The sequence below is a fragment of the Cyprinodon variegatus genome, unplaced genomic scaffold (genome assembly GCF_000732505.1).
Source record: "Cyprinodon variegatus isolate N-32 unplaced genomic scaffold, C_variegatus-1.0 Scaffold173, whole genome shotgun sequence".
Lineage (NCBI taxonomy): Eukaryota > Metazoa > Chordata > Actinopteri > Cyprinodontiformes > Cyprinodontidae > Cyprinodon > Cyprinodon variegatus.
In genome coordinates, this window is record NW_015150626.1 from 1,182,723 (window position 1) to 1,195,685 (window position 12,963).

The 12,963-nt window shown below is 35.5% G+C and overlaps 1 protein-coding gene across 2 annotated transcripts in view; it reads left to right on the plus strand.

Annotated features, from left to right (window-relative positions):
• Window positions 1–12,963, plus strand: part of LOC107087090 (exocyst complex component 3-like protein 4) — a 35,759-nt gene that overhangs the window by 17,466 nt on the left and 5,330 nt on the right. For both annotated transcript variants that reach the window (XM_015378460.1, XM_015378459.1), the window contains exons 8-13: window positions 542–667; window positions 2,284–2,384; window positions 4,491–4,589; window positions 9,390–9,513; window positions 10,048–10,170; window positions 11,734–11,886. In XM_015378460.1, coding sequence (XP_015233946.1) covers window positions 542–667; window positions 2,284–2,384; window positions 4,491–4,589; window positions 9,390–9,513; window positions 10,048–10,170; window positions 11,734–11,886 — 726 coding nt within the window. The remainder of the gene's footprint in view (window positions 1–541; window positions 668–2,283; window positions 2,385–4,490; window positions 4,590–9,389; window positions 9,514–10,047; window positions 10,171–11,733; window positions 11,887–12,963) is intronic.

Below are 12,963 nucleotides of genomic sequence, written 5' to 3' on the forward strand. Positions count from 1 at the left end.
TCCATAACGTCATTTAATCATCCATAACGTTATGGAACACATTAATTAACTGAAAAATGTTGCATAGTGTGCCTTTAAAGTGTCTTACCCAAGCATTAAGTCAGTCACAGTAAAGCATGGCGGTAGTAGTATCATTCATTTTGCAATGTATTTTTTTGAATTTATTTTAGGAAAATAAATACAAAGACCTCTTACTTTTTTTCCTCCACCCCATAACTATTTTTTTTCTTTTTTGATTGTAGTCTTGATTTGTGTGTTTTAAATCTTTACATATTTACCATTTTAGAAATATAACATACAGGCGTTGATGGCACTGATTATCATTACCAGACCAAGGACCCACAATGTGAACATCTAAATATATTAAAACTGAAAAATGGCCCCACTCTAACATTTTATTGTATTTTACTAACATAAAATAACATTTCAGCTCAGAGCAGATTTCTGAGTATTAGTAACCTGAAATAAACCCATTTGTTCCTGCTGAGCCTGATGTTTTCACATGGTTGTCCCGTTGCTTCTCTCTGTGTGTGCACTGCAGGATGACATGAGTGCTGCACTGGACAGAGTGATCGAACTGGAAAATAAAGATGTTTGGAAAGACAAAAATGAGCCCCAGATAGAAGACAACGTCTTTCACTCTCAATTTCCTATGGACATCTGGACTGTAAGACTCTAATTCATGACTCCTATACTGCTAAATCAAACTACTTGCATGGAAATGATATTGGTAGAGGAACATCTTCATCATCAGGGTTTCTGATTAGATAACATGGAGGTTTATTTTGACCATTTTGACAATCATTTAAAATCTACTTACTGATTCTGTCTACATCAGCTGAAGACCACATTGCATACCAAGGTTATCAACTACAAAAGAGAAACTGAAACTAAAAAATCAGTTTGGCTTCTTGCATAAACAAGAGAGCATAGATCCATCCTGCCTTAGCTCCGTGGTTCAGGCTGATGGAAGCAGTTTGTCTAGGCTCACTTTGGTAATCTTAGCTTACCATAGCTATTAGAAGAGAGTGCATTGCGGTATATGCCATGTTAGTTCAAACTGGTTTTTAGTTTACTGTGCTCCAGTGGTCTTCATAGAGAGGAACCTTTCTTTTGATATGGTGGAATGGGAGATTCACAGCATGATTGTGCAGCTGATCTACCTATACACAGTAGATTGAAAATCTTTAAGGAATGTTCCCAACATACCAGCAGCTCCTGCAGGGACCAACGTCTAAGAGGAAGCTCAAAGGAGCGACAGCCTTTTCTATCACCGCTCCTCTTTGGAAGAGCCTCCCACTGCATAATAGAGCATCTCCTTCACTACCAAATTTTAGGAAATGCCTGAAGACTCAGTTTTATTTGCTGGCTGGACTAAATTGTTGTTACCATGCTTATTTAGCTTATTTTATTATAGCCTTATTTTATACATTTATGTTATAATTTATTCTTTTATTGTGTTTAATTATTTTTAGCTATGTTTAATACTTTCTTTTTTTTTTAGCTGTTAGGTGTTTTAAAGCTCTCTACAAAAAATGATGATCATACTTATTCAGGCTATAAAAAAATCAATACCATAGTGAAGACAGGGCCTAACAGCCTCACTGTTGTTACGCCCACTAAATTAGAATATAAGTTATAAGTTGTCTTTAGTTAAATTCAAATCAACATTTGGATGTTCCTCTGGAATCAAGTAGTTTATGACAGATTTAACAATTCTTATTTTTCTATCGTTTCTTTTTTTTTTCTTTTTTTTTTTTTTGTCCAGCAGATTTTTGCTGACAAATATAATTTCAAGTGATTATTACGGATTTACAGTGATAACTATTTAAAGAAAAAATATATTTGCCGTTAGTATTAAAATGTAAACACAAACTTGAAAAAAATTGAAAACATCATGGAATATGTAAATGGGAAAAATTTATCTAAAAATAATAAAAAAATAATCTTAAACTAGCCGTATTTTCCCTCAATATGAGCACATTAAAAACATGATCTGCCTACGGAAGTATGTTTGCCCTTAAAATAAGAAAATTAGACATTATGCACTTAAAATAAGATAATAGAGTTGTTGTTTTTTATATTTAATGTAAATAATGTATTTACATTTTCAAATAGTCAGATGCTTTTTGCTCAAATCAAGTAAAAATCTGTATATTCAAGAGAAATGACAATAATGCTTTATTATTTGTGGTGTAATGCTGGATTGCATCCCCTAGATGGCAGCAGATAGCTTAATGTTTCTCATGTGTCGTTTTTAATTCTGTCTGTTTCTGTCTGCAGAATATGAAGGCAAATGTGATCCACTCCCAAAAACTAGACATTGAACTGGAAAAGAAAGTGATCGTTTCCTGTCTTGAGGAGCTGAAAACCTTTCCCACAAGGTAAATTGAAAGGGTTAAGCAAGAATTAAGTTAATTTCAAGTTATTATTATTATAGTTGTTATTACAGCATTAATTTGTGTTGTTTTCATCAACGGTTTATTGTAATTTATTGCTGATTAAAGGAATAAAATAATACCATAGAAGGTGATAACTACGCTTTGGTTGCAAACATTAAACTTAGAACACTTGAGTTCATTTTAAAAATTAAAACAAAATCTTAAAATTATTTACAGTTAAAACTAAAAAACAACAACTAAACTTTCAGCTAACTATGTGAAAACATTTTCACCCAGGAATATTTGTTGCACTGTCTACAGGTGGTTCATATTTACTGGGGTCAAATCTCCATGAGAGGATTTTTTAGACATTTAAAGTATTTAATTCAAGTGATTTCCCTCTGGGATTATTAACGTATGTCTAATTCTGATTAAACAAACTTATCATCTTCAGTTATCTTTTTATTATCAAGACTTCATTCTTGAATCTCAGACATTCCTTCCCCAGCCCCTTGAAAATAAAAAAAAACTCATATTACCTAAATTTTTCAATCCATATTTCCACATAGTTTCCCTTGTTTTGTTTTTTTTTCTAAATCTGACATTATGACACATATCTATTTATAATGGAGTTTTACATAACAGATTAACGCAAGCTCCAACAATAGAAAGCAGAAGGAAAATTACACGTGGTTTCAAAAGCTATTTACAAAAAGTTAAATGCTTTGTAGGTTTTTTTTTTCTTTTATCCAGTATCCTCTGATGTTCCTTAATGAAATAAATAATAACCTGTCCTCAGATATAATCAGATAACCTAAAAGGACTCTACCTGTGTTTAATTTATTCTGGGGTCTGAGGATTCTGGTAAAACATTTTCTAACTAACAGCATCATTAAGACCAAGGAAAATACAGCATTACTGTAGACAGATAAGGGAGAACTTTTTTTTTTTTTTTTTAAAGCAGAATTAGATTAGAAAGCAACAAACCTCACAGACCTTCAGTCTTGTTAGTAAATGGAAAGTTTTTAGATTGCAAAGTTAATTATCACACAATTCAACAAGCATACTGTAACCGCTATGTCTTCCCCTCACTTTGTAGAGAACAAAAGTTATTGTTAGAAAAAAAAGCGCTAAAGGTCCCACTTCACTTGTATGCAGGTAGTGCTGTGGTGGGTTGACCCCAAAAGTTAAACTTCTATTCTACCATAAATTTTATCTTTGATAGAAAACAGAAATTTAATTATTTAATTTTATTTAATTTTATTCTAGACTATTATTTTTAGAAAATACTGAAAGCCTTTTTTTTTTTTATTCACAATCATGTGCCACTTAGTGTTGGTCCACGTGAGAATGTTCTCTCTTTAGATTTTTTATGTGGTAATTTCCTTTTCTGCAAAAGTTCAAATTACTTATCAGACCCACAAAGAGGACTTAATAATAAAATAATAAAATAATACATTTTACAGAGAAACTGACAATTTATATATTTAGAGCCACAAAATGAGTCTGCTATGGCATGGCTAAGATATCATGATTTGAAGTTAGAAGATTATGGTAAAAAACATGATGAAAATAGCATTGATTAGAACATTAAGTATACTTGTAAAACTTTTTTTTTTTGCAATTAATTGATATTGAATTTGATCTGATTGCTAAACAATACCTGTTTTATTTGTAGAGCACTTTAAAAGGATTGGGAGCAACACATATAAAAATAACAAATAAAATTATAATAAAATGAATGGCAGGCTATTAGGACATTTTAAAGCAAACAAAATAACTTTAAAACGGATCCTGAAATGTTAAGGCGACAAGTGAAGTAAAGTTAAAATGAAGGGAATATGCTCAGACTCTTCCTCTAGTTAAATACCCAGCACAATAACTGACTCAGACTGAGTACAAATGCATGCCACACTTTTCAGATTTAGAAGCAAACTGAAATTCATGCATCATTTTCCCTCTACAATCTTTTGTGATTCTGTATTTGCTTATAGCATATAATCTTTCTATAAATACTGAAGACATAAGGAAAGGATTTCAAGTCGCCTGCATTATCTCACAGTTTTATTTCTTTTCTCGACTAACTAAGGTCTCTTCTCTCTTCTCTAGGTTTGAAAACCAGTTCATATTGCATTGCAGCGCCCTTCAACCCCAACCCCTGTGGACAAAGTATCAGATAACCTACATTAACAGCTTTGCTGCTTTACAGTAAGTCACATGGATTCACAGAAATCCCATAATGCACTGCAAACGGGCGAGATGACAAACCCACAAACCCGCAGCTGGCTTTTTGTCCCCCGACATAAAAAATGAGAAACTGACAATGGAGTTGTTGTGGCTTAACTGCAAGTGGTGGCATGCTTTAGAAGAGAAAGTAAACAGGGTGCCTCACAGAAACCAGTTATTTTATGTGAAACACAGCACTGTTTCTACTCTGAGAACTATACTGCCTGCTTACACCTTTATACTTGCCTTTGTTTATGAATATTTAGTCAAAGTTAGGTTGCACATTCTGATTTCAGTTTGACTTTTAGTTTGAAAATGCCACTTTTCGGAACTTTAACAGCTAATGGTAAAACCAAGAATGTGACTGTTGTGTGATGCAGCATTCGCAAGCTTGTGTGGAAAAAATGTAAGATCCCAGCCAAACATGATGTCTTCACTCCGGTATTTAAACCAGGCTCACTTTTCCAACTCTGTCATCTGGTAGATTAGTTTAATCACTAAGCATTCTTTACATCTGTTTCTTATCTGTTATATTGATGCAAATTGGTCAAGGGGAAATATGGTCATGTATATAAATAAATCAGGACACCTAGGAAATTAAGAAAATTAAGAACTATATTTTTCTTTTGCAGAAAAGAGAGGGATTGAATTTCAACAACAAAAATATACCTTGTGTTTGTGGTTTGACAAAATATATCTAGAAAAATTATTTTTCCAGCAAATGAATAACATAGAATAACCTTACTCCTAATAGATAACTTGAGTAAAGCTATTCTTGTAGCTATTAACAAGTTGCTGCTACAGCTAGTGTCTCTTATTTGAGATGTCTCAGGAATATTTTAAATGCAATGATAATAATCTTAATTTTTCATAATTATTTGCATCCTGCTAGCAATCTGGGGTGAAAGCTCTTGTTTAGAAACCCAGAGTGGAAGGTTTTGGGATTTAAACAAGCAACCTTGCACATAACTTGTACATCTAACCATGTCTTAAAATATTTTGTTATCCAAAAAGTAGTTGTGATCTTGCTTAGACTGTGATATATTAAGAAAGAGCAGAATTTGTTGCATTATGAATCTATTTTGGAGAAGATTATTTTCATAAGTTTTCCTATTTTCCTATTTCTTGAAGCTATGATATATATTCTCATACTACCAATTGCATAAAATCTGACTACATTGGCAGATTATTGCACTTATTTTGAGTAGAATCTTCTCCTGCTTATTCTATCGATCTCAGATCAAGATCAAAAATACTTTGGCCATGTTAAAGATTGTAGGACTTCTTTAGATGGATATTTTTTATGTATCCATAAAGCTCCCTGCTTTACCCACTAGGCCATCTCTCTCATAAAAAACACAGATTGTTAGAGTCAGATAGTTTCTACAAAGATGAGCTTCAATCTGTTTTGTCATGATTTCACAGAATCTTTCTGAAGTCTTTATAAATTTAGAACTATTATGAAGATGTGTCATCTCTATTTTTTTTTTCAGCTGAAAATTTGCCTGCTTAAACATAAGTTTAAGGGAGGATGGGGTTTGATGGGGTTTCTGGATGGGGTTTAATTAATAGCTGTAGTAAAAAATCTTCATGGTCACGTGATTTCCTGGAAACAGAGAAGCGAGTGTGAAACGGTTCTATTAAAAGGGGGAAAAGCGAAAGCACTTGGACCATGCATGATTTGGCCTCACCCCCTGATATAAACCAGACAGACATGTTTAGGGCAGCATTTCAGTTTGATTTATATCACTCATTTGATCTTATTAAAGTGGAGCTGAGGAGGTGTATAAGTAGCTTTCACCTTCCCTGCACCCTTTAACTTGTATGCTTCTCTAAAGTAGGCCTGATTAACAAACTCATAGATTCAAAGAAAGGTGCTTAGTATAGATTTTTCCAACTGCACAAATTGATCTAAACATGTCCTAATCTAAGTGTATTTACCCTTCATTTGAGTAATTAAGTTACATTTATCAAACGCAAGACCTTGGGCACTCAGAGCCAAGAAAGGCATTTCAAGTGAGAAAGTAGAGGCATGTGCCATTTAAAATGTTTATCTAGTGGCTAGGCTAACCCCTGAGTTAAGTTATTTTGCTGCCAATAAAATATGTTGCCCTTTAAAATAAGCTATACATGCAACACCTGAAATATGATGGAGACGTTGTGTAATTAGGATATATTTATTGCTTACCCCAGTCGGGGGTGGCTAATATCTTAGTCAGATAACATTCTGACTGTCATATTTTGTTCTGTGAAAACATGCCCAGCTGCTGGTTGTTAGAACAAATCAAGCTCAAATCATGGTAAAATCAGGGAGCTCTGCGCATATATGGAATAAATGTACCACATCTTCCTTTCAAAATATTAGAGTTTATTAACTAAATGTCATAATAGGCTTTAAAGATCTGACCCACATGCAGAGAACCACTCAGAGACAAGGGTAAAAGTTAACAGGTTTATTGAAGGTTGCAAAGAAACACAGACGGAGAGAGTATTCTGATGGGTTATAATGCTGGACCTCAACGGACTGGTGAACCGGAACCGGAAACTCTGAAGGGAAGATCACTATGATTCGTTCAGGGACCGTGGGAAAAAAAAAAAAAGACTGAGGCTTGTATTTTGCTGGAGAGGCACTCACGCTTTGGGGGCTCTTGGTTATTCCTTGGATCCAGTTTGTGGAGTTTTATCCAGAGAAGAAGGAACTCATTGGAGAGCGGACAGGCAGACTAACGTTGGACCCAGAGGAGTAAAGGAGCGGACTGTCACCTGGTTTTCCAGAGGTGGACTTGAACGGATCATGAGGAGGTTTCCCCTTGCTCAGTGTGACTCAGATAATCCTTCCAGGGGGGTGGAAGGTCCAGGCTTATCCAGTGTTTCAGGAAGGCTTCCCAATACTGGCAAACACCCTGGCGTCGAGGTAGTGACAGCCCACAGCTCAAATACTCCTCTGGTAATGACCCAATGAGCCGCAGGTGTGTAAGGAGGCCCAACGAGGACAGGGCACCATCTGGTGGTGGAGAGAAGAAAAACACAAAAACAACCCAAACAAACTGGAATCCTAACACAAAACTCATTCTGCTCCAAGTCAAACATTTTTCCGGTAAAAACTCTTGACTAAATTAGTGAAACTCAATATTAATAAGCTACCATGTACAAAGAAGAAAGAAAATAATGGTTGAAAATCCTTATCAATAAAATGATAGAATGATATAACGGTTCAGCATGGGTTTTATGTTTGAGAACCATGATGTTTGTTTATCTTAAGGTATTTAAAAATGAGGTCCAATTAGCTTTTAACTAATTTAGAACAATTAGAATGTGTTCAGATCCATTCACAATGCAAATATTAGATGTAAATAAAATATTAAATAATGTTTTATTAAATGATTTGCCTAAACTGAAGAATAACCTTTATTTTATCCATGTTTAACCTTCTTTGAATTAGGCTAGTAGCTAGCAAACCTGAGGGGCCTAAATGGCTCTTTGGTCATAATTTGTTAATCAAAATGTGATGAGGATATGACGAAACACAAGAAAATGATTTGTATATTAGTATTTAAACCCTTATTAAGGTAAAACTTCCATCCTTTCATTTTTCCTCATGTTTATTCCTGCCAGGGTCGCAAGGGGTGCTGGTGCCTATCTCCAGCTGTCAGTGGATGAGAGGCGGGGTACACCCTGGTCGCCAGTCCATCGCAGGGCAAAACAGAGACAAACAGGACAGACAACCATTCACGCACACACTCACAGCTAAGGAGAATTTAGGGACCCTGATTAACCTAACAGTCATGTTTTTGGACTGTGGGAGGAAACCGGAGTACCCAGAGAGAACTCAAGCATGCACAGGGAGAACATCCAAACTCCATGCAGAAAGACCCCAGGCTGGGAATCGAAACCAGAACCTTCTTGCTTTAAGGCAGCAGTGCTACCCACTCTGCATCCACCTAAATTAAAACTTGTTTTGCTTTATAAACAGCAGCTTAAACATGTCATTGTGGTGTGCTATGAAGCCTATTTTGTTATATTACCTTTAGATTACAGGGAAGATATGAAATTATCATCAAAAAGAAATTATTTAGCTAAAAAAAAATCTTTCCCTAAATGTGCCAAACCTCTACCTCTGCTGATCTCGCTTTTGGAAAAGCTGGGTTTCTCCAGTATTGGCTTAACAAGGCAGACTCACTTTAGAGAAGTTCTTTGTTTGTAGGAGCTCCAGCACTCCAGCCTCCTGCACCTGAAAGTCCTTAGTCTTAGAGAGAAATTTAGCAAGGAGTCTGTTTAGAAGCAATCTGGTTTTGGAGTTTGCAGCAGATTCACTTAGCCTTTGGTCAGTCTGGAGAGACAGAATGTGACTTTGGAGTTTCCTCTTCAATCACCGTGGGCGCAATGATGCATTTCCTGTAGGAGTGTCTTGGAAAACTGTCTTGGGAGGAGGCGACTTTGCAGCATTTAGAGATTTAAAAGAGTTGACCATGCAGATGTGTTTTTTATTTTTTATTTTGAGTCCAAGAATCTTATTTTGTTGATAGATATGTTTAAGAGAAAATGTGCAGCTCTATTTGCAATGAAAGGTGGTCAACATTGAGTACAGCTGCCTTATGATATCCTGTTCTGATTGCTTCAAGGTTTTGCATGGCTTTGTGTTGGTGTGTTACATCTATTTTTGCCAAGATGTAATCCAATCTGGTTGCAAAACGACAAATTGTGAAAATTTTTAGGTGTACACGCATAAAAGTCACACAAAAGATGACATTTTCTAAATTTCTCATTGTTTTTTGTCTGTAGGCAATACATGGAGGGGTACATGGACAGCTGTCCAAACGAGGTGGAGGCGTTCAGAGGAGAGGTGAAAGGGCTTATTGAGAGGCTAATGGAAAGTCTGGGGAAACAGTATAAAGATGATGCCAAGGTAACTCCACTGTTGCATATGCTAGAAGAGCTGTATTAGGTAAACTCTCTGTTCCTCTTTGATTGGTTCGCTTCCTCTTAAAGTTTAGACATTTCATTTTGTGTTTTTTAAGAGGAAGTGAAAAAGAGATCTTAAACTCTTGACGTTCTTTTTAGAAACACCTTTACAATATCTAGAAATTATGGACTTAACAGAAGTTCTCAAACTGAGACTATTGAGATAAGAAATTTGTTTAGTGTAAGGAGAAATATGAAATGCAAATAAAAAAAAACCTATTGCTTATATCAACATTGTTTAGAAATTAAAGTCGCTGTAGTTGCTAAGGAGGAAATGATTTTTTAAATGTGAAATCAATAAAGAACACTTTGATTTGGAATAATTGATCTGAATATTCCTATTGTGCACAATATGTATGTTATATAATATGTTATGTATCACTTGTTTAACCTCCTATATAGAAAACCTAAAAATTTGTTTAATACAAATCCAATCGGAAACTTTGCCTCTTCTTATAATTTCTTTACTTATTTCCAGCCTTTCCTCAGGCGGATGATGACGAGGAAGTGGCTTACCAATGATGATGACTTCAAAAACCTCTACAGCCGTACAAGGCAGCTTTGTGATCATTGTGAACACATGAGTCCTCCATATTTAGAGGTACAGAAGCATGGTTACGATTTGTCTGATTGATCAAATTTGGGAAGTTTTAATTGATGTTATTCTATTTTGGACAATATCCATCCATACATCCATTTTCCGTCATGCTTATCCCTGTTGGGGTCGTGAGGAGTTCTGGTGCCTATCTCCATTGTCAATGAATGAGAGGCAGGGTACAACCTGGAAGGGTTGCCAGTCTATCGCAGGGCAACACAGAGACAAACAGGACAAACAACCATTCATGCACACACTCACCTAAGGAGAATTTAGAGAAGCTAAAAAACTAACAGTCATGTTTTTGGACTGTGGGAGGAAGCCCGTAAGCCATTGTTACGTAGGCCAACAAAATTGTTCAGGATAAAACGAAATCAGCTGAAAGCTAGGACTCTCTGAAAACTAGCTGAGTGGCTCTTTCAAGATGCACAAACTGAAGCAGTTGAAGAAAAATGGGCTGCATGGTGTTACTAGAAAAAATCCATTGCATTACTGCAAAGTATTTTATCTACAATATGCATAAACAGCAAAGGGACAAACCTCAGAATTTCTAGAACAAGGACATTTTGAGTGATGATACTAAGCTAAAACATTTTTGCCACAACCATAAACATTGCATTTAGAGAGATATACATAAGGCCTATGTCAAAAGAAGCACCATTCCTACTGTAAAGCATGGAGATGAATCACTGATGTTTTGGGGATGTTTGAGCTACAAAGGCACAGATCAAAGCTAGTGGAATGAGGAATGTTGTTAGCAAATAGTGGAGGCACATTTATATATATCAGGCTCAAAGCTGCATATGGGACGTAATCGGATGTCCCACAAAGACGATTGTCCAAAACACAAGGCCAAGCCGACCTGTGATTGGCTACAGCAATCTGTCTCCTGACCTCATTACCATTGAGCCAATCTGGGGACATCTCATGTTCATGCAAGACACCCAAAGAATTTACAAATGGAGGCCTTTTGCCAAGAAGAATGGGCAATTTAACCAAGTTGTTTATTAATAAATGTTGTCATTCAACCACTAACCATGAGCAGAAAAGCTGTATTTTTGTGTTATGATTTATATTCTGTAAAAAAAAAAAAGGCGACAACAAAGTGTAAACTTTAGAGCACTACTGTAATGCTGACATCAGCATCAAACCAAAGTAAATGTCTCAGTGCTTTCAGCTGTATTAGCTATTGTTTGTCTTGGAAGTGTTGTAATATATAATTGTTCTTAACTCTCCAGGGTCTTATCTGGTGGATGAATAAACGCCTGTTGTATGAACAGCCATGTAATTTCTCCGAAAGACGGAAAAAGGAAATGCTGAATGTTCTTTTCATTGGCATCCTGGAAATTCCTGTTGGATTTTTTTTAGTCTGTTACGGAAGCAGTAAAAAAAAAAAAATGAATTGGTGGAAGTTAAAGTGTCAAAGCATAATGCTTTGACACTGCATAATATATTTGATTTTGACTACATAATTTTTTAATTGTATGGCAAGAAAGGCACAATCCATCACCTCCCTTCTCCATTTGTTCCATGCTGTTCTGATAATCCATCCCTATTTCTGTTGGACAGGAATTTGCGAACCGTTTGCATTACCATGTAGTGAAGGAGTACATCGGCCAGCTCATGAAGAATAACTACTCATGCAAGAACCAGAAGCATGAGAGGGCTGCAACCAAAATCTTTCAACAGTGGAAACAGCTTTGTGAAGTGTTTGACAACATGGTAAAAAAAAAATTAAAAAATTAAAATCTTCCTTCCTTTGTAAAAATTTAAGCTGTTAAACTGTTTGCGTCCTGTTTATTATATAGGATTTTTATTAAAGGATTTTTCAAAAAGTGTGTAAAATAAATCAAGAAAATTTAACTAGTTTAAAAAAAAAACTCAAGTTCTTACAGATGCAAATCACTAATGTTACAGCTGTATGTAGATCTAATAATAATAATAAATTTTCTATAGAAACATCTTTCATAAAACTCAAGATTGCTACACAAATAAAAGTAAAGAACAATAAAAATGATGAACATCATCAATGAAATTCACAAATCACAGAGAATAAATCTTTCGAAGGGGTGTCTTTGGGTCCGGATTTAAATAGATGTAGCGTCAATAATAGAGAGGAGAGGATTCCAGAGTCTGGAAGCAGAACAAGAGAAAATCTCTGCTCCTGAGGGAGCGGAAGGAGGCGGTGATATGAAGGAGATTAAATAAGGGGTGTGATTGTAAATGATCTTGATTGTAAACATAATAATTTTAAGTTCATGTAGAGCTTAAAGATTAGATTAAAACAACACTGTGCAACTTTTATCCACGTCTTTGCATAATTTGAGGTCCATTAAATGACTTTCAGGTTAATCTACAGCACTTGCTCCATATCGGCTGCCCTTCTCAAGAATTCACAATGTAACTTCAGAGCATCCGATCTATGGCTGAACGAGTCATCGCTTTAACTCTGAGTAATGCTTTACAGCATTTGGAGAATCTCTTAAACCTAACTAATCTAAAAGATGTCCTTAAACATCAAAACAGATGACACCAGCTAAGACATATTGTTGGTTCTCTGATGTAACATTTATTCTAGAGGAGTGTCTTTACCAGTAAATTCATGACATCTCAATCAGATGGTCTCCACTGGTCTTTAAGGGTGCTAAACCTGGAAGTTACAGGTCAGGTCCCCCTTGATGGCTAAAAGTTACACAGTATCACTTTAAGATAAGATTATGAGGGATCTCGAGACTAGAAATCCATCCATCCATCCATCCATCCATCCATCCATCCATCCATCCATCCATCCATCCATCC